The following is a 20,926-nucleotide window of genomic DNA, read 5'->3' as shown; positions in this document are numbered from 1 at the left end:
ACACACATAAAATCACACACAATTGTAAGCACACAACAGGGCAGAAAGTTGATGTTATTTGATATATTATCACTTTTATTTGCAAAAATATACATGATATTGTCACAATGATTATATTAACAGATTTAGAAAGTGTATCAAAAATGCTATAATAATCCTTACAGAGAGATCATACGTTTCTTACCCGGGGCTCCAGCAATCAGTACAGAAGGCTGTCTATCTTGTGTGGGGGTCTCCGTGCCATCTTGCGTGTAGCCCATCTTTCTAATTCGCAGCTCCACTTTGAGATGGCCTGCCTCCATGATGGTGGTCTCCACGGGAACCCCATGGACTGTAAACATCTCCTGGAACCTCTTTGAGGCAACCTCGGCCTCCTTCCGTGAATCAAAGCGAATGTAGATGTAATTGTCATCCTCCCGGTAAGAGTGGGGATCTGGGGGACGCATGTCTCCTTCATCTGCGCTGACAAATGATTCTTCCTCAACATCTGGTGGAAGACGTGTGCGAAGAAGGCGCCGGAGACGTCTGCTTGCCTGCCTCAGTGACTCATCCATCTCACTACCTGAGGAGCTCTCGGGCTCGCTGTCGGCGCTGTAGCCCACAGTCAGTGGCCGTCGCCCGGACGATTCTCTCGCCGTTCCTACTGTGACCTTACCACTGTGAGAAGACACTCCATACTTGTTGGTGACCTCACAAGTGTAAACCCCAGTATCCTTTGTTGTGATGGCAGTGATGACCAGTGAGCAGGTACCATCATTGTAGATATCAATATGGTGGTGCTTTCCATCCGTCAGTGGTTCTCCATCCTTCAGCCACAGCACCTTATCAGGTTTACCTTCTGCCACACATTCTAGATGTATGGTGCCATTAGGTTCCTTGGTCTGGTCTTTATAGACCTCTTTAAAGACAGGGCGCATGTCCTTGCGGGCTTTGTAGCCCTTGAAGGCAGCTTGAATCTTAATGGCAGCCTCTCTAAGCTCAGGCTCATCCTCTTTACTGATCTCCATAGTCTCCTCTGTAGACACCTGTTTTACATCCGTCTTCTGAATTGTGGTTGTTTGCACTTCAGTCACTGTTTTCTCCTCTGCCATCTGGAAATGCGCAAAGAACCTCTCAGCACTCAGAGTCTCTGACTCATTGGTCACTGTGACAGCAGACTTGCTGCTCTTCTTGAGGTAGGACACAAGTGTTGGACCCCCAGAAACAGACTCATCCTCAGAGCTGGTGCACAAGTTGGACTCTGTCTGCTTCTTAGACACGATGGTCTGCTCCTTCTCTCCTGATTTTGTTTCCACTTTCTCTGACACCTTCACGTCTGTCTGTTCTGACTTCTTTTGACCACCTTTGCCGTCCTCCTCGGGTTGTTCAGAGATGGAGTCCAGAGTGGGCTCTCGACTCATGCGGCGTTTCTTGGCCGATTCCTCCCACAGCTCATGCACATCACCTTCTTCAGCAGCTTCTGGAGGCAGACTGGGCTGCCCCAGTATCTCAGTCTCTACCTGTTTAGCCTCTGCATCTATAACCACAATGGAGTTTTCAATGTTACTATGTTGTTTTAAAAAGTTAGTCTGTACACTCACAGCACAAAACCTACTTAACAGTAACTGATGCTATGCTAATTAAACCTGTACTTAATCCAACTAAGCATTACAGACATTCCTAAAGGCTTCAAATGCAGTTTGAGAAGGATACATATGCAGAGGAGTATAACCACAGAAGAACAAACAATGTCTTACCTGGGCATGTTTGTGGCTTTGCGGCTGTCTCTGTTTAACAATGATGAAACAAACACACATATTACATATCAGTTTAGAAAACATTTAAATGTCTCTATACTGCTATTATCATTGTAATATTATATTGTAAACAATGCAAATTTGTAGAGCTGTCTATATATGACAATAAAATACATAATAATTCTACAATTTTAAATAACTAATAGCACTACAAACAGCAGTACCAGGGACTTTCTGACAAGGGCTTTGATCTCATATCTCCAGTTCATGTAAAAAGGCAATAATGAGCAAAATACCCTGGCAAGCAAATAAACCCAAGTACACTATTTGATGAACTAAACCACACATCCACTCACCAAGCTGTACAGTCTGAGGCAACTCAACAGGCTCTCCAATCCCAGCTCTGTTGATAGCTGCCACTCTAAACCTGTAGCCACCGCCTGGGGTAAGATTTTCGACCACAAAATCTGTGTTGCAAACAGGTTCAGAATGACATGGAAGCCAGAGGGCACTGTCCACCAGCCGCATCTCCACCTTGTAGCCCAGAATGGGACTCCCTCCGTCATGTAGAGGAGTGAACCAAGAGAGGGCGACAGACTGTGTAGTCTTACTGAGGACCTCTGGGTCCTCTGGAGGATCAGGTACAGCTGTTGGTATGGATAAAAGCAGGGGTTCAATGCTTTTAATGCTATATTTAATCTACACAGATTGTAATGTTTATCTGTTGTACTGTTTTATACAGTATCAAGACTATCTCTCCATTCTGTTACATGTAGAGTTGCCATGCGTAGTAGTAGTTGGAGATTCTATTAACTTAGAGGATTTGTGTAACTCTCTCTCTTCTCTACGTAGAACCTTTAACATTTGAAATCTAAAAAATGAATTCTCATGATGCAAAAAGTGAAATACTAGAAACACTTTTTTGTCAAACACTTACTGATGATGGTGAGCTTGGCCAAAGAGAGAGCATCTCTAGCAGCAAATGTAATTTCCTGCTGTGGCATAAGAGGTGCCTGTCTCAGGACCAGGCGATAAGAACAGCCATCAATCCTCATAGCCCAGAGGTCACTGGCCTTGAGCTCAACGCCATTAGCATACCAGGCTACTTCTGTCGCAGGGACGGGCTCGGTGAGCTCAACACAAAACTCAACCTTATCTCCCACTGCAGCCACCTTGTCCTCCAGACCCTTCACAACATCCAGCTGCCAACCTTATGAGAGAAAATCCACAGAATGAAATGTAAAACTTTGTATATTTCAGGCAAGATGATGCTATAAATACACCTTCCCCTAAGTCTTGTGGTGTTCACTTGGATGACTGACCTTTGACAGAGAGTTGGGCAGATGTGGATGCTGTGCCAGCTTTGAAGGTCACTGTGCAACTGTCTTTAATGCGCAACTCTTTCAGCAGGAGCAGGTGACGACGACCACTCTCAAATGTCACAATCTCAGCATTGGGGGTTTCCTTCACAGGTTTCCCATCAAGAAGCCAGTGGCAATCTTTGCTCTCAGGACGAGAAAGGGCGCACTCAAACAGCGCTTCACCTCCATCGAAGGTCTCTGCATTCTCCAGTCCCTGGACTATGTCAATGGGTTTGGCTGTAGAAAACAAATGGAAAAATGAAGAAAGAAAGAGAGCACAATCAAAGAAGATTTTCAATAGACTGCAATGATAAAGAAGTCAAATAAATTTGGGATTTGTCAACAAAGGGAACGGACTGTGTGATCAGCAAGTGATCAATGTATTTGGCTGTGAGACATGGGGGAGCAGAGGAGACTCCGTAAAAAGGTTGGTGCTCTTTCCATGTGGAGGGAAGCTCACCTTCCACATGAAGTGAAGCGACCACGCAAGTCCCCTGTGCTTCACAGGAGTATGAGCCTCTGTCCTCAGCGGACACACGGCTAATGTACAAGCGAGCCACATTCCAGTCCTGCTCCACTACCACCCTTCGGCCATCAGGCTGCAATGGCTGCCCGTCTTTCTTCCACTGAGCCTTGACAGGCCTTGAGTACTGGCAGATGAACTCGGCCGGTTGGTTTTCGACTACCCGTAGGTCCTCCATCTCGCTCACCACTTCAACTGTGGGATCTGAGGTTTGGATCAGGGGTCATAGTGTCAGGGCTTAGCCATTACATATAAGGATAAGAGCAGGACATGCCGAATGACATATGGGCTTTATAACCCCCAAAAGCATGTTGTGAGTGATACTATGTTTTTATGGATTGTCCCGTACAAATTATATATACTTTGTAAGTCTTAAAGCCTTTAAGTATATTTCAATGTCCACTGTGACCACGGTACTGTCCCATGTGACAAAATAAATAGGGGGGTCAAAAAGCCCAACTGCAAGGCTCCAGACGTGCTGGCAGCTGATGAGAAAGGAGGGGGTGATAAGTGGATAGAACTGCCACTAGTAGGTGAAGGAGGGTTAGAGGTTTTAGTGCTTGAGGGTTAGGGACAGGCCTTGGTGGGATGGGATAGGGGAGGTGAATGGAAGGTGAGTATTCAACAGCAGCCGGCCTTTATGGATGGGTGGAGCAGCACTTTCCTAACACAACATTTCTGTTGTGATTACTCAGTGGTTCACTAACTCTGTACAATAAAGCTTAGATAAAACCAAGCCTCCTGTATGGTATCCATTGAATGCAATCAACAAATTTGCATTACTCATCATTTACATTACCAAGAGACATGTAAACATAGGGCTGCACATTTAACCATATAATAATCACGATCATGCATTAAGGTTCTACCATTCAAATTCAACAGTGATACACCTGAAAATTTAACAGTGCATGTTCAGATGTATGTTTCTGGCATGTTGTGATTAACCAGTCTCTTCTTCCCAAACACAGTGGTAGCTTCACGCAATGGCACTTTCACTTCCACATAGTTAAAGGGAATTCCCGAAAACATTTTAATCAACTCCTTTTAAAAGATGATTCCAGTAACACTTCTACAGTGCCATCTGCTAGTGACAGAACTGGCACAATCATTCACTTGCACGGTCATTCACAATCCATGAATGTACCTCGGATGACACTTTAAGAAAAGACTCTCAGTTTTGGTGCAGTGTGTCTCCCATGTGTTTTTGACAGATTCTTTTTTGGATGGAAAGGCAGAGAGACGTCTGAATGGTGTGTAACGCAAGCTTGTAAGTAAGAGTTCATTTATCCAAACTAAAGGACACTGGTTCATATATACTGCACAGAAATCTGCAAAACTGCAGGGAGACATCAGAGACATCAGTGAACAAGCAGCAACACCCTGTTGTTGCTAGCCTCATCCTGGGGATGAATAAGACTTGATGAATGAAGACAACAAGAGAGTCCAGTGCAAAGTTTGAATGTGGACCGATCTGACTTTATGTCAGATTAGTTCTGCCTGGGATAAAAGCCTTCAATCTGTCAACAGGGAAAACAACAAATGCCAACAGACAACAGTTGAGGACTGTGTGTGTGTTTATGTACCCACAAGGTTTATAGCTGGCAATGAAGGAGTATGTCATTTTCTGGTCTTGCGTTGTTGGTAACAAATCTAGCAGAGCAGCCACCAATAGTAGCAGATTCTTGCCAATCACACAAAAGTACAGTCATAGTTGGTAAATGGTTGATGTGTATTTTAGGGGTACATTAAAATATATCGCTTATGCACTTATCCTTGAGGGTTGTACGGGGGCTGGACCCAATCCTAGATGGGCTACACCCTTGGACAGCTCACTAGTCACATGGCTGAAGTTCAAGAACTATAAAACCCCTTTGTTCCCAAAGATGGATGAATAGTTGAGATAAATAATCTCAAAAGTGAGAAACATAATCGTGATTATCATTGATTTATCATTTCAGCAGCCCAATATACAACACATAGGAAAGATTCAGAGATAATCCAAAAGAGGAGCAGAAATAAAATTAACCTAAATAATACTTTTGTATTAAATTAATTGATAATGGGTTTAGATGTTACTCTGCCCTAATCTAATAAAACTTTGCTGTGGTGCTACACCCAGTTGTATGTTTTGGTTGTAACAAAGCATACAGCATGGAGTTCTCTACCGCCATTATTATTATTATTGATGAAATTAGAAAACAATGCTGCTCATGCACGGTGAAGCACTGTAATGTAAAAATATCTACTAATCTACTCACGAACTGCAAACTTTTTAAGGAACCCTGCAGAAAACATCATAATACATGGTATATTTACTCTTACTCTTTAAGAATTGCACCCATTTTTTTGGTTTTTTTTGTTTGGACAATCTTTGAGTAATCAGTTGAAATTTGGTATGCATACTATTTTAAATCAAACTTATGCAGAATATGGCAATTAGTTACACTTTACAACAACACAAATTTGGATTTAAAATAAACTACAAATATTGTGTTTATAATTGAATTAAAATTCTGCAGGGTCTAAAAGGACTAAGATATTGCTTATCAGTCTCTACTGATTATCTTTATAACACGATACCTTTGACTAAGAGCTTGGCGGTTGATGTTAAGCTGCCAGTTTTGAACGTGACAGTGCCAGAGTCATCTGTAGCCAGGTTCTTTAAGGTGAGTGTGTAGATGTGGCCCTGGCTCAGCCCTATCTCACTACTGGGGCTGTTCTCCAGCAAGGTGCCATCCAGCCACCACTGCACCTTGCCAGGTGCCCTACCAGACAGCTGGCAGGAGAAGGTTGCCCATTCTCCAACAAAGACGTCAGTGGCCTTAAGACCACACACAATGAAGACTTCTTTCACTGTTGAGTGAAAAACACACATACACATGTACTGAGCCTCTGAGTTACTCGTTATCAGCACTATATCTACTCGACAGAGCAACATACAATACAAGACAGAAAGGACAGAACATCATGCATCATCACAGTTTACAAAGACGTAGGCAGTCCTAAAAAAAAACCCTACTATTCTATTTGTAAAAATAAATTGTAGAATACAGTCAGAATCAAACTAATTAGCCTTAACTAAACGGACGCAACAGTATTGAGATTGGCTACCTTGCACTGCCAAAGAAGCTGTAGTCAGCTGGTCTCCTGCATCACACGTGTAGTAGCCACTGTCTTCAGGCTCCAGGTTCCGCATACAGAGCTCGTGAATGCACCCTTCCTGCCTCATCTCATACTTCTTACCGGGCTGGAGGACCATGCCTCCTTTCCTCCACTCAACGCGAACACCTGGCTTAGACATCTCACAGCGAAGAGTAATATCATCACACTCTATGGCGTCCTGGTTCTTGAGCTCTTTGCGGAAAAACACTGGAGCACCTGGTGAGAATTTAAAATGGGAAAGTTTGGCATCAGATGTTGAGATGGAACGTTTGCCATCAAATAGTTGAGATGACAAGACAAACATCTCTGAAGGGACTTTAGATAAAACTTTTGCTGATGCACAATGATGCCAGACTGGGTGTATGGTTGCGGGAAGTGGAAGTTCAAGAATATTTCAGCTGTTCATTTCAATCATATCTTGCTCCACATTCTTGAATGTGATCGAGGTGAATGGGAACTTTTTGTTTTTTTTAGAGGTGGCATCTGTCTTTACCTTCCACAGTCAAGGAGACATCACACTGTGCATCTCCAGTGTTACAGGTGTACGTTCCTGAGTCATCAGGCACCAGGTTGTGGATACGAAGCTGGTGGAATGTTCCGTTCTTCTTCAGGTCATACTTGAGACCTGCTTGGATGACCACGTTGTTTCTGGTCCAGGTAACAGTTGCCTTGGGGTCAGAGATGGTGCAGGCCAGAGTGACAGTTTCACCCTCTAATGCCAAAGTGTTGTGTGGCTTCTCTAGTATTAGCACTGTAGATATGGGAAACCCAAAACTAGATTTAATAATGGTAGCATTTATATGCAGGCTTTTCCTTTTCCCTTCCTTCACAACCCTTGCATAAATAATTAATAAAGCTACAAACATAAAAACATGCATGCATGCAGTGACTATTACTATGCTAACACAAACTTTACAGCATAGTGATAAAAGATCTGATAACTTCATCAGAAATATACTGATTTCAATTTTGTAAAAAGAAACAAAGCTATCAATCAGTAAAATTTAAAATGAGTGCTGAAAGCAATCCATCTTCAAGAAAATACTCTACAAATTAGAGTGTTAAGTAGTTTATCTCCTTTCGTAGCAATATTTGTGTTAGCTAAATGCAACGAATGGAAAACGTTAGGATGGTGAAGATGATGGTGCCAGCAGATTTCCATTTGCCAAGACAAAGCTGATGGTCGATGGAAATGGATGTAAGGAGTAAAAATCTCTAGTGACCATGTTATCTCCTTTACCTTTGGGTTTCTCCTCCACCAGGAGACAAGCCACAGTCTTCTCTTCTCCCACTACAAAGGCAACATCCCCTGATTCATCTGTGGTCACCATCTTCAGGACCAAACGGTGCACTCTGCCCTGGCTGCTCATTTGATTCAGATCGTTATTTTGGAGGATGTTGTCCCCAAGCCACCATTCCCCGTTTGTCACGCCAGAGTGTGACAGCTCAACCTCAAAGACAGCATCCTGCCCAGTGATCACAGTAATATCGCAGAGTTCTCGTAGGATGCTCACATGCTCTGAGGGTGAATGGGATGATGGGAGGTCAGTGATCAGATCTCAGCAGAATTTCCAGAAGGCATCAGTAAGAAGGTGACCAAGAATCTAATTTACTTACTTAATAAGTAAAGTTTGACAACTGGCAACTTCAGTAGTACTCGATTTTACAGAAAAACTCAACTGTACCAAATACTAGAAATTGCACAAACCTCCGTTAAAGTCCATTCACTGTATCTGTAAGGTGATGACCCACAAAAATATCAAGGCAAATATAGTAGAATGAGTAGCATCAGATAATTATGTAAAACTCAAACTACATGCCAACTAAGACATCACACTTATAACTCAAGGACTATGAAATCCGAGAGACATAGATGCTGAGTAGAAGATATGATCCAGTGCTTGTTAATGGGAGGGATGTGTAAAATGAACTTCAGGAACGATGAAGACAAGAGGAGACAAGAGAACATAGATGAGATGAAGATGTGCTCTGTTACCTTTCACAGTCAGGGTAGCAGTGCTTCTCTTGTCCCCTGTATCGCAGATATATTCTCCACTATCCTTCACATTCACGTTGTGTATGATCAGGATGTGGGTGGTGGCATTCTGCTCCATACTGTACTTTTCCCCATGGATGAGCACAGTTGAGCCCTTCAGCCAGGTCACCTTGCAGTCGGGGTTGGATGTCTCGCAGGACAGGGTGGCCTTGTCTCCCTCAATGGCCTCTTGACTCTCCAGCTCCTTCTTGAACAGCACAGGTGTGGCTGCCAGAAAGACCATTATTAATTAGGATTAATTATTTTAACAATTTCTAAGGTAAACACGGCCACCACAAAACACAAATGTACTCATAAGCAACATTAATACTCACAATTCTACCAATTCCATACCATCAACACGCTTAAACCAGAGCATGAAAATAATTGTTAAGTCACTGGTTTATCTACCACAAGTTTGTGGTTAAAGACTTATAGACTGAATCAGAAATCCAGCCACAAATTAAGCTATTGTAATATGGTGAATCACTAAATAACCATGCCATACATAATGTGTGAGCACCATAAAACAACACAGAAGATTCAAGAGTGCTAAGACAAAATACAAATACTAAAAATGCTTTTGTTTATTTTTGTGGGGATGTTTTCCTTTAGAGGTGACAGGACATGAAGGAGGAGTTATTGGGGGTGACATGCAACACAAGTATCCTGGCAGGACTCGAACCTGGGACATTGACAACATCCATCAGTGTCTTACACCACTAGGTCACCACAACAATACAGAAATTCAATAAATGAACAACAGGAGTTTAGTTTGCGTGCAGAAAACTTGCTGTAAACAAGAATTACAAGAAAGCATATTGATCAACATAACCAATATGTAATTTGAATACCAAATTGAAATGTAAAAGTGAAATATGGTCAGTTCGATGGAAAGAGGAGTGAACATGCACACTGTAGAAATGTGACGGAAAATGAAGTAAAGTGCAGATTTTATACAAATACAAACAAAGTCAGTATAAAGTGGAAAGATAAAATAAAAAAGGAGCCTTAGGAAAACACAAGCATCCATCTTCTGTGATGATCTTAAAGAACAACGGAAAGTGTCCCACAAGGAAGATGATAAAGACAAATGATATATGAAGTTCAAATGTTACTTTACTGTATTTATTCTCATCCCAAGAAATAAAATGCATATTCCCCTTACCTCTGACTGTCAGAGAAGCAGTGGAAGTGTGGTTACCCACTGTGAAAGTGACTGTCCCTGAGTCAGCTGTGGTGACGCCTCTGAGTGTGAGGCTGTGTACACGGCCTTCGGCGTTAATCAGGTTCATTTCATTATTCTGTAGAGGGACGTCCTGGAGTTTCCACTGGGCCAGAGGTGCCTCCTCGTGAGAGACCAGACATTCAAAGCGGACGTCTTCACCCTCGTAAACAACGCAGCTCTCCAAGAATTTCAGTATGTTAACCTCGACCTCTGTTTGACAAATACATTTCAGCAGAATAGTTAAATATTTGTCTGAAGTGAGCACGTGCTTGGCAAAGATATAATTCAAGGTGTGATTAAATATATAAAGATTCATGATGAGCTGTTATTGTGAGTATCAAGTGAAGAAAAACAATAAAGGGTGTTAATGTTAATGTTTGTGAAGAAAGACCAGAGATGGGCACAAAAGATGAGATGAGATCGGTGATCAAACTCAACAGAAATTTGTTTGTGTGAATAACTACAAGTGCTTTGAAAACAGTGAACAGCAAAACAAGAACACACGTGGGATGAGAAACAACACTTGAACATCTATATGCCGGCAAGAAGAGAGCAAACAGGCTCTTCAGATGAAAGATCGCCATGCTCAAGTGGTGGAGTGATGTGGGACACGCAGAAAGAGGTGACTCCAGAGGGTGCATGAAAAGGTCTTAAATAGCCAGCTCCTACCCTGCACAATGAGGACAGCTGAAGTCCTCTGGCTGCCGGTATCACAGGAGTATTCTCCTGAGTCAGCTCTCTGCAGCTTATAGACAACAAGCTCCACAATGGTTCCTTCCTGTTTCAGGTGATACTTGCTGCTGGATACAAGCACCCTGTCGCCACACCTCCAGACCACAATAGCTCCCGGCTTTGTGGTCTCACAGCGAAAACTAGCGCTCTCCCCTGCCTGTCTTTCAAGGTTCTGCAGCTGGGTTTTGAAAAGCACAGGCTGGGCTATAGGAGAGGAAATTGAGGACATTTTAGGACGGCCAAGAGAAAACTGGCACAATTTAAAGCCCCGCTATACACATAAAACTGTTGTGTTGATTCAAAAAGTAAGTAGCAGAGGTAGAAGTGAGTACATACATTCCCTATTGATTATAGTCACTGATAGCTTAAGCATTATTAAAATGCCAGAAAAGGGAAGCCTCTTCTGTATTTTTGGTTTTCATCACATACCAATGATACACAATAATGTATAAACAACCAACATTAACTCAGATTATTTAAGATAAAATCTTATTTATTCTAACTATTTATATAGAAATAACTTATATTCAAGTTTATAAATTATCAAGCGTACCCTTCACAGCTAGCTGTGCAGTGCTTTGACAGTCACCACTGTCACATGTGTAACTCCCAGAATCCTCTGGGTCTACATCATGGATTACTAGTGTACCCAGGTGTCCTGCTTGTTTAATTTCATACTTGGCACAAGGACAAAGACCAAGTTCTCCTTTCCTCCACTCCAAAGGAACACCAGGTTTAGAAAGCTCACAGTGCAGGGTTACACTGTTCCCTTCATCAGCCATTTGGTTTTCAAGCTCTTTTGTGAAAATAACTGGGGCAGCTGATGAATGAAAGGAAATAACCAGATGTTTATCTACAGTAGTCAAGAATGGTGATGAAAAAGAAACAGTGAGATAAAGAAGAGGGAATTAAAAAATGAAAGGAAAGACTTGATGGCAGAAGACTGCAAAAGACTGTGACATGGTCTCCATCCTACCATTTACTACAAGAGAGGCCGAGCTTATTGTGTCCTCTGAACAGCACGAGTAGCTTCCTGTGTCTCCAGGTCTCAAATCGAAGATCTGTAACTTATAACTGAACCCCGTTTGTTGCATTTGGTACTTTTCTCCACAACTCAGGACTTGAGTTTCCTTCTTCCACTCTACGGGCAGTCCAGGTTTAGAAAACTCACAGTACAGAGTGACACTGCCTCCATCCTCAGCCTCCTGGCTCTCCAGGTCTTGAATGACTACGACTGGAAGAACTGGGAATTGAATCAATTAGATAAGATGTCGATGTGTACGGTTGTGACTTGCAGACTTTCAAATGAGACACTATGAAGACTACAGTATGCTCTGTCAGAAATATACTATTTTTTAACTTACCTGACTAAGCATTTGATAAAAACATATGGCTGCTTTTATGTACACACACATACACAAACATACAACAACACAAATGCCATTCTTCCATTCAATTCAAAACAGGGGGCCAGCAACGATTAATCAAGTCTGTTTAAATATAGCTCTTAATTATTCCTATCTTGAGACAACAGCAATCCAGCATACAGCAAATCTGGAATTCACGAATGAATACAAAGTGAGCAACAACAATAAGGACTGATGACAATCTCCTCATACAAAACTCCACATGGAAAACACAACACTACTGAGGGGAACAAACAGTGTGCAGGTTCCACAAAACATCTACCTTGTTCATTCACTTTGTTATCGATCTTTGTAGGCTCTGGCTTTGGTGTGACTTCAGACACAGCAGGCTTTTCAATCCCTGAAGGTGTAATTCATTTATTTAGACCTTAAACATCTACTGTAATAAACACAGAACACCAAAAATGACAAAAGATGTTGCCGATCTGATAAATCCTACAAAAAGCACGAACAGCAACAAAAACAACAGTGAGGCCCAACTAAATGCAAGTGCCAATACACAAACTTCAACTCATCTGCCGACAAGAACAAATAGGCCACAACTATTGACCCAGAACACAAACAACATGCTGAATACAAACAGAATTCTATTTGCACTCAATACAAACCGTTTTGTTGGAGTTTCTTAATAACACTGCCACATACCTTCAATTCCCTTTTTGGATTCCTGCTTCTCAAGTTCAACTTTGGGGGTCACTGCTGAAGCTGGTGCCTTCTCTGCTGTAACTGAAGTCATTTAAAGGCATATAATGTAGGTTTTAATTCAGCTGACATAAACTGGAAATGATCACCGACAGACTGAAGCAATGTGCCACACAGGTTTTAGAGCCACAATGTCCAAGACAGACTACACTGGATTTCTGTTTGTCTGAAACTGACGGTGACAAAAGCGCTTCACTTCATTTTTTAGATGATATATATATTCATGCCGTGTGCAACAAGAACAGCAGTATCTTAAAAAAACGTACAGACAATGACGCAGTGCAATAACGGAGAGACAGTTGAGCATTAAATATCAGTTATGGCCGAGCTATAATACAACATTCAATACAATTCAACATTTATACCATCTCTCCCTATATTCATACTGTGACATTCTGTGAACCTAACCATAAAACATTAAACATTAAATTCATTCTGTCAATTGCTTACCCCTTCCTGACAGTAGCACAAACAAGCCACAGCCAAACATACAACACGCTTGACACACCATAGAAAGTAAGAAACATCAGTAGAGATACAACACCTGAGAGTGGGATGTTGCAGCAGACAAGGAGGAAGCGCAAGGCCAATAAAGAGCTAGAAATCTTTGCATACCTTCTACTGGCTCTTTGCTCCCCTGCTTCTGTTTATCTTGTTTTGCAGCCTTTCCAGCAGCAGTGTTTTCAACTGGGATAAAACACAACATTAACCTCGCAATCTTACAGGGATGAGTTCTATAACCTGAGGACAACAGTTGACTAGAGCCAGTGAAGCACACATACACTGTTGCACAACTGTTTACAACTTGGCATAATGTCAAAAAATAAGGGAAACCATATCTGTGAGAACGCAATAAAATCAATAAAGCTAGAAGCAAAAACAACTAAAGCCTCTCTCTCCTCTCATAGATAAGTATCAATAATCCAACACACAGCAGGAACCCAACACAGTGCTGCCAAAGTGCCATAAACAACATCAAAAAGTTTGACATTCAACACAGAAGGAGTAAACAAAGCATTAAATTACAGGACAAAATACTGTACCAAATGGAACTGACAGAACATAAACACACAAGGGCTAACAAGAAAACAAAAACCACCTTCTTTATACATTTTAAACATTGACCAGGCAACATGACCTACTGCACAGACAGTAAATCCAAACTGAGATGCCTATTCCTTCCATATTTTCCAGTACTTCTTAGTTTTTCTACAAGCTTGAAATTGCATCTGGAATAAAACAAATGACGACCATGCTTACAGTGCTGACAGATGTCACATTGTCGGACAAAAGCCACGAAGAACACAAGTCTCATTACCTTCACCTCCAACTTTCAGCTCTTGTGACTCTCTCTGAATCTCCTGATTGAGGAGCTGCTGTTTAGGAGTCTGTCCAGTAGATGGCAGTGTCACAGCTATGAAATTGAACACAACATTGGGCCCACAATTTGAAATTGCCTTAGGATAGCACTTGAGACATGTCTCCATATCAATAAGTCAGCTTCCATGCAACAAAGTAAGCCAGAGACCACAGAAAAACACAGATATTGAGATTGAAACAAGGATTTTTTTCCCCTACAAGCCCAAAAAAGGGTGAAAAAAGCTACATTTACAAGAACGCAGGTGAAACAGTGCAGGTAATGTATAAAATATAAGATTGGGTAAGATTATTGAGTATTTATCCTTAAAGCAACTCCTGAAAGCAACAAGACACAATATGAACCAGCTCATGACCCAACAAGTTTCTGTTTGACAACACCAGTCAGCAGCCAAGACATGGAGTGCTTCTCACTTTTGGATTAACAAAGCAATGCATTGCACTCAATCATTACTTACAAATGCACATGGGCTAAATAGCCAAGCCAAGCTAAGAATCTTCAGAGAATTACCTTTCACTGTCTCATTTATCTCTTGCCTCTCGTGCTTGTCTTTAGCAGCCACAGACGGAGCTTCAGGTGTCTTTGCTGGATGCAAATATGATACGGAAATAGAAATGCTGCATATAAGTACACATGGCAGCAACCACTGACATTGCCAGCCCTGCAGTATTTAATATAAATATGAGATATGAATATCAGCACAGCCTATAACTTCACAAATTCTATAACATTCTGACTTCTCAAACCCCACAAATATGTAAAGCAAAAATGATGTGAAGGACAACGAATCATGCCACACACAAGTATGCAGATGTAAAATCCAGCCAACAACAGATATCATTCTCCATCAACATGTTACCAACACAACTGCCACAAATACAAGGGTTCTTATTTCTATTTCCTAAATAAGCTGGTTATGCTACATAATGTATACTGCAATATAACACTGAGAAAAAAGACCCACATAAAAAATACAAAACACAATCCCACTATTTGACACAGCAGAGGCAAACAAAACTGCAACGTAAAAAGTCTGGTAAACTAGAATGAAATAATGCTGCAAGAAAACATTTATCATAACCTATATAGGCCAAAATGTACAGGCCCAATTTAACGGGAGGCTGCACTTGTCTACACAAAGGCCATTATCAAGATGGACAGAGCACATAAAGCTGAGAGTCAAGCCAGCATATTGCCATCTTCCTTCCATACCTTCCGTTGTTTCTTTGGTCTCCTGCCTCTTAGATTCCAGTTTAGTAGCTGAAGGAGGAGCTGACAGCTTCACAGCTGAGAGGAAACAATTTCAATGCTGTTACACACTTGATCCTTTACTGCAATTTACCATAATAACAAAAAACTAAATATCACTTGACGAAATGGCTCATAGCTTGTAAATTAAAACAATTTCAGGAATGAGCAAGCACCACAAACCACAGTTGTAACAACAATACAACCTGAACAAATATCAATTGGATTGTCTGATTAAATAGACAATTTATGGACATGTATTGTCTATGGTCACCACTATTACTAATAAATACAAAAACATAACATACACAAAAGAGCAGCAAGCAAGGTCTGCTGAAAGGACAAACTGTGTTGTGTGAAAAAAGAGGATTCCTTTGTTTCTCAAATAGACATTAAAAAAAGAAAAAGTGAAAGAAGTGATGAAAAATCCTCTAAAGAAAAAAGAAAAATTCTAACTCTGTATCACAGCACAGAGCACACTGCAGAAAAGCAATCAGTCGAAGACATCCAACCTATTGATTCACCACATACAATGATAAGGATGCATTTCATGAATCTGATGTCCCACAAAGAATGCTGACATTTCATGAGCCAGCAAACAAACAACAAAAAACAAAGCGACAGCAACAGAAATATTATAGAAAAAGCAAGTGCTTCAATACAAGTGTTTCAGTCAAGACAAAATCAAATTGTAATAGAAATATTCTTCCTATCAATTCCACAAAAAGTTTTAAAGCAGTCAACGTGATTCAGTTTCTAAATTACCAAGACACATCTTATGCAATGTACAAATCTTCCTACCCTTGATCTTCAGGCTGGCTGTTGTCTTCTGGTCTCCACACACACAGCTGTAGTCTCCGCTGTCTTCTGGCAACACTTTGTTGATCAGGAGTTCATTCACAGAGGCCTTCTGCTTCATCTGGTACTTTTCTCCAGACTTCAGGATCTGTGTTCCCTTCTTCCACTCCACTGGAACTCCAGGTTTAGAGATCTCACAGCTCAGAGTAACGCTGGCTCCCTCCTCAGCTTCCTGGCTTTCCAACTTCTGTTTGAAGGTCACTGGTTGGGCTGAGCATTTATTAGTTGGTTAGTAACCAGGGGCATGCCATGATGTAAAACATAAAATGACATATAAACCAAAACAACAAACACTGAGAGGTTGCAATTGCCAATGACAGGCAGACCCTAAAACAAACATGGCTAAATGTGTACATATAAAAGGTTGCCTTCAACAATCCTCTCCCTACCCTTGATCTTCAGGCTGGCTGTTGTCTTCTGGTCTCCACACACACAGCTGTAGTCTCCGCTGTCTTCTGGCAACACTTTGTTGATCAGGAGTTCATTCACAGAGGCCTTCTGCTTCATCTGGTACTTTTCTCCAGACTTTAGGATCTGTGTTCCCTTCTTCCACTCCACTGGAACTCCAGGTTTAGAGATCTCACAGCACAGAGTAATGTCAGCTCCCTCTTCAGCTTCCTGGCTTTCCAGCTTCTGTTTAAAGGTCACTGGTTGGGCTGAGCATTTATCACTCGGTTAGCAGCCAGTCGCATACCATTACATAAAGCATTAATACATATATATATTGATTATACAAAAACACACACAACAGAAAAACTCTGACATTTTGCAATACATGGTGAAATGCGACTCCAAAACAAACATTTCTAAATACGAATAAATAAAACACAGTTCTATGTAATTTTTAAAAAAATGTTACTCAAACTGACTCCTTGAAAATCCTCTCCCTACCCTTGATCTTCAGGCTGGCTGTTGTCTTCTGGTCTCCACACACACAGCTGTAGTCTCCGCTGTCTTCTGGCAACACTTTGTTGATCAGGAGTTCATTCACAGAGGCCTTCTGCTTCATCTGGTACTTTTCTCCAGACTTCAGGACCTGTGTTCCCTTCTTCCACTCCACTGGAACTCCAGGTTTAGAGATCTCACAGCGCAGAGTAATGTCGGCTCCCTCTTCAGTCTCCTGGCTCTCCAGCTTCTGTTTGAAGGTCACTGGTTGGGCTGAGCATTTATTAGCTGGTTAGCATTCAGCGGCATGCCATTACATAAAACATATATATTTATATTATATATTGTATAATATATAATAATTATACAAGAACAATCACACAACAGAAAAACACTGACAATTTGCAATACAAGGTGAAAAGTGACTCCAAAAGAAACCTTTCTAAATACGCACAAATAAAAAGCTCTTCTATACAATTTTCTGTAAATGTTACTCAAGCCGACTCTTTGAAAATCCTCTCCCTACCCTTGATATTGAGGCTGGCTGTTGTCTTCTGGTCTCCACACACACAGCTGTAGTCTCCACTGTCTTCTGGCAACACTTTGTTGATCAGGAGTTCATTCACAGAGGCCTTCTGCTTCATCTGGTACTTTTCTCCAGACTTCAGGACCTGTGTTCCCTTCTTCCACTCCACTGGAACTCCAGGTTTAGAGATCTCACAGTGCAGAGTAACGCTGGCTCCCTCCTCCGCCTCCTGGCTTTCCAACTTCTGTTTGAAGGTCACTGGTTGGGCTGGGCATTTATCAATTGGTTAGCAGCCAGTCGCATACCATTACATAAAGCATTAATATATAAAACAAAAAAAACCAAAACAAAAAAAACACTGAACACAAACAAAGAAAAACACTGACAATTTCCAAAACATGATGACATTCAGACACCAAAACAAACACGTCTGCATATGTACATATAAAACGCAGTTCTACGTAATCTTTAAAAAATGTTACGCAAACTGACTCCTTGAAAATACTCTCCGTACCCTTAATATTGAGGCTGGCTGTTGTCTTCTGGTCTCCACACACACAGCTGTAGTCTCCACTGTCTTCTGGCAACACTTTCTCAATCAGGAGTTCATTCACAGAGGCCTTCTGCTTCATCTGGTACTTTTCTCCAGACTTCAGGACCTGTGTTCCCTTCTTCCACTCCACTGGAACTCCAGGTTTAGAGATCTCACAGCGCAGAGTAACGCTGGCTCCCTCCTCAGCTTCCTGGCTTTCCAACTTCTGTTTGAAGGTCACTGGTTGGGCTAAGCATTTGTCACTTGGTTAGCAACCAGTGGCATATCATTACATAAAGCATTAATATATATATGTATATATATATTAATTATACAAAAACACACACAAAAGAAAAACACTGCAATTTGCAATACATGGTGAAATGCGACTCCAAAACAAACATTTCTGAATATGCACAAATAAAAAGCTCTTTTATACAATTTCCTGAAAATATCACTCAAGCCGACTCTTTGAAAATCCTCTCCCTACCCTTGATCTTCAGGCTAGCTGTGGTCTTCTGGTCTCCACACACACAGCTGTAGTCTCCGCTGTCTTCTGGCAACACTTTGTTGATCAGGAGTTCATTCACAGAGGCCTTCTGCTTCATCTGGTACTTTTCTCCAGACTTCAGGATCTGTGTTCCCTTCTTCCACTCCACTGGAACTCCAGGTTTAGAGATCTCACAGCGCAGAGTAATGTCAGCTCCCTCTTCAGTCTCCTGGCTCTCCAGCTTCTGTTTGAAGGTCACTGGTTGGGCTGAGCATTTATTAGCTGGTTAGCATTCAGCGGCATGCCATTTAATAAAACATATATATTTATATTATATATTGTATAATATATAATAATTATACAAGAACAATCACACAACAGAAAAACACTGACAATTTGCAATACAAGGTGAAAAGCGACTCCAAAAGAAACCTTTCTAAATACGCACAAATAAAAAGCTCTTCTATACAATTTTCTGTAAATGTTACTCAAGCTGACTCTTTGAAAATCCTCTCCCTACCCTTGATATTGAGGCTGGCTGTTGTCTTCTGGTCTCCACACACACAGCTGTAGTCTCCACTGTCTTCTGGCAACACTTTGTTGATCAGGAGTTCATTCACAGAGGCCTTCTGCTTCATCTGGTACTTTTCTCCAGACTTCAGGATCTGTGTTCCCTTCTTCCACTCCACTGGAACTCCAGGTTCAGAGAGCTCACAGTGCAGAGTAATGTCGGCTCCCTCCTCAGCCTCCTGGCTTTCCAGCTTCTGTTTGAAGGTCGGCGGTAATGCTGTACAACCAGGTTTTCATTACTTGTCAAAATCAAGTGAAATAACTCGTTTAACAAAGGTCTTAACAAAACACGCTAAAGGCAACCGAAGTGAAACTCCTTCCGAAAATACAACATAAACACATAAAATCTATCCATACCATTGACTTTTACAGTTGCAGATGTCTTCTGGTCCCCACACACGCAAGAGTACTCTCCGCTATCTTCGACCTTCAAATTCTTAATATGAAGCTCGCAACAGATCTCCTTCTGCTTCATCTCATACTTCTCTCCAGCTTTGAGGATTTCAGAGCCTTTCTTCCACTGAACGTCAGCGCCAGATTTTGATAACGTGCAGCAAAGTGTCACAGCCTCCCCTTTGTTTTTCTCTTGGTTCTTGAGCTTCTCTTTGAAACTGGCAGGCAGGGCTAAAATAAAATGAACAATGACTTGATTATATAGAACAGGGAGTTGCATTTTGTTGGGTTGCGATGGAGGATGGGAAATGATTAGTCGTCCAGTTGTCCAACGTTAGCCATTGGAACCCAAAAATGATTCCAACACATGTTGACTGATGTTCCTTTTGATGAAGGTTTAGCTACAGGGCACTTTATATAAAAACAAAACACACTCCCAATACAATACAATGCTACAGAATGAAACTATTTTGAAATGCACAAAAGAAAGATTTGTTTATGCAGTGCGCAGTCCTTGCATAAAAAGCATTTGGAAACAGATCACTTTGAAATGTTTGCACATGCTGCTGGATGCCATTCGCAGTGTGTGGATGTGCAAACAGTCTCGAAATCATACAAACCCCAAGACAAAGATGACAGAACAGTGCAACAAAAGAGCAAAGTAGGTCCTACAGGGATACACTCACAATGCAAAATACTGAAAACAAAATTCTATTAGGAAAATGCAACAGATTTAGTAAAAATTAAACCAGATCTATGGTACTTCTGACAAATCTACACTATAAGTAGATTTGACTGACATGTCTGTTACCTTTGACAACAGCATACTTTCTGATTCCCAGCAACCACAGAGATGGTGCCCGAGTCGCTGGGAGTTAGCGCTCTTACAGTAAGAGAGTAGAAACCCCCCTCTAGAACGTGAATGTCATTGAGGGGGCTTGGCGGCAGCGGGGTATGATCTAAGCACCACTTTACACGAGGCAGATGAGTAGGACTGACACGGCAAACAAATGTAGCACATTCCCCTTCAAAACAGTTAACATCTTGTGGTTTTTCCACTATAACCACCAACTGGCCTTAAAAGCAAAACCAAACCAAAAAAATAGAAAGATAATCAGCTCTGCAAGACAAACACTT

At 41.4% G+C, this 20,926-nt stretch overlaps 1 protein-coding gene across 19 annotated transcripts in view; it reads right to left on the bottom strand.

Moving 5' to 3' along the window:
* Window positions 1-20,926, bottom strand: part of obscnb (obscurin, cytoskeletal calmodulin and titin-interacting RhoGEF b) — a 53,762-nt gene that overhangs the window by 11,986 nt on the left and 20,850 nt on the right. Inside the window, exons 34-63 of one of the 19 annotated variants that reach the window (XM_051403405.1) lie at window positions 19,754-20,020; window positions 19,347-19,613; window positions 18,827-19,093; window positions 18,319-18,585; window positions 17,805-18,071; window positions 17,285-17,551; window positions 16,783-17,049; window positions 16,337-16,603; window positions 15,500-15,574; window positions 14,798-14,872; window positions 14,228-14,323; window positions 13,525-13,596; window positions 12,853-12,933; window positions 12,470-12,547; window positions 11,757-12,023; window positions 11,334-11,600; window positions 10,718-10,984; window positions 9,989-10,258; window positions 8,782-9,048; window positions 8,026-8,304; window positions 7,279-7,536; window positions 6,735-7,001; window positions 6,204-6,476; window positions 5,882-5,905; window positions 3,558-3,824; window positions 3,059-3,334; window positions 2,674-2,946; window positions 2,093-2,383; window positions 1,737-1,766; window positions 185-1,516 (exon numbers count right to left, since the gene is read on the bottom strand). In XM_051403405.1, the coding sequence (XP_051259365.1) occupies window positions 185-1,516; window positions 1,737-1,766; window positions 2,093-2,383; window positions 2,674-2,946; window positions 3,059-3,334; window positions 3,558-3,824; window positions 5,882-5,905; window positions 6,204-6,476; window positions 6,735-7,001; window positions 7,279-7,536; window positions 8,026-8,304; window positions 8,782-9,048; window positions 9,989-10,258; window positions 10,718-10,984; window positions 11,334-11,600; window positions 11,757-12,023; window positions 12,470-12,547; window positions 12,853-12,933; window positions 13,525-13,596; window positions 14,228-14,323; window positions 14,798-14,872; window positions 15,500-15,574; window positions 16,337-16,603; window positions 16,783-17,049; window positions 17,285-17,551; window positions 17,805-18,071; window positions 18,319-18,585; window positions 18,827-19,093; window positions 19,347-19,613; window positions 19,754-20,020 (7,521 nt within the window). The remainder of the gene's footprint in view (window positions 1-184; window positions 1,517-1,736; window positions 1,767-2,092; window positions 2,384-2,673; window positions 2,947-3,058; window positions 3,335-3,557; window positions 3,825-5,881; window positions 5,906-6,203; window positions 6,477-6,734; window positions 7,002-7,278; window positions 7,537-8,025; window positions 8,305-8,781; window positions 9,049-9,988; window positions 10,259-10,717; window positions 10,985-11,333; window positions 11,601-11,756; window positions 12,024-12,469; window positions 12,548-12,852; window positions 12,934-13,524; window positions 13,597-14,227; window positions 14,324-14,797; window positions 14,873-15,499; window positions 15,575-16,336; window positions 16,604-16,782; window positions 17,050-17,284; window positions 17,552-17,804; window positions 18,072-18,318; window positions 18,586-18,826; window positions 19,094-19,346; window positions 19,614-19,753; window positions 20,021-20,926) is intronic. The other 18 variants (XM_051403460.1, XM_051403542.1, XM_051404889.1 and 15 more) reach the window with 18 other exon arrangements.

Source organism: Dicentrarchus labrax, unplaced genomic scaffold (assembly GCF_905237075.1).
Source record: "Dicentrarchus labrax unplaced genomic scaffold, dlabrax2021, whole genome shotgun sequence".
Taxonomy (NCBI): domain Eukaryota; kingdom Metazoa; phylum Chordata; class Actinopteri; family Moronidae; genus Dicentrarchus; species Dicentrarchus labrax.
The sequence above is the reverse complement of the archived record's forward strand: the minus strand, read 5'-3'. Positions and strand labels throughout refer to the sequence as shown.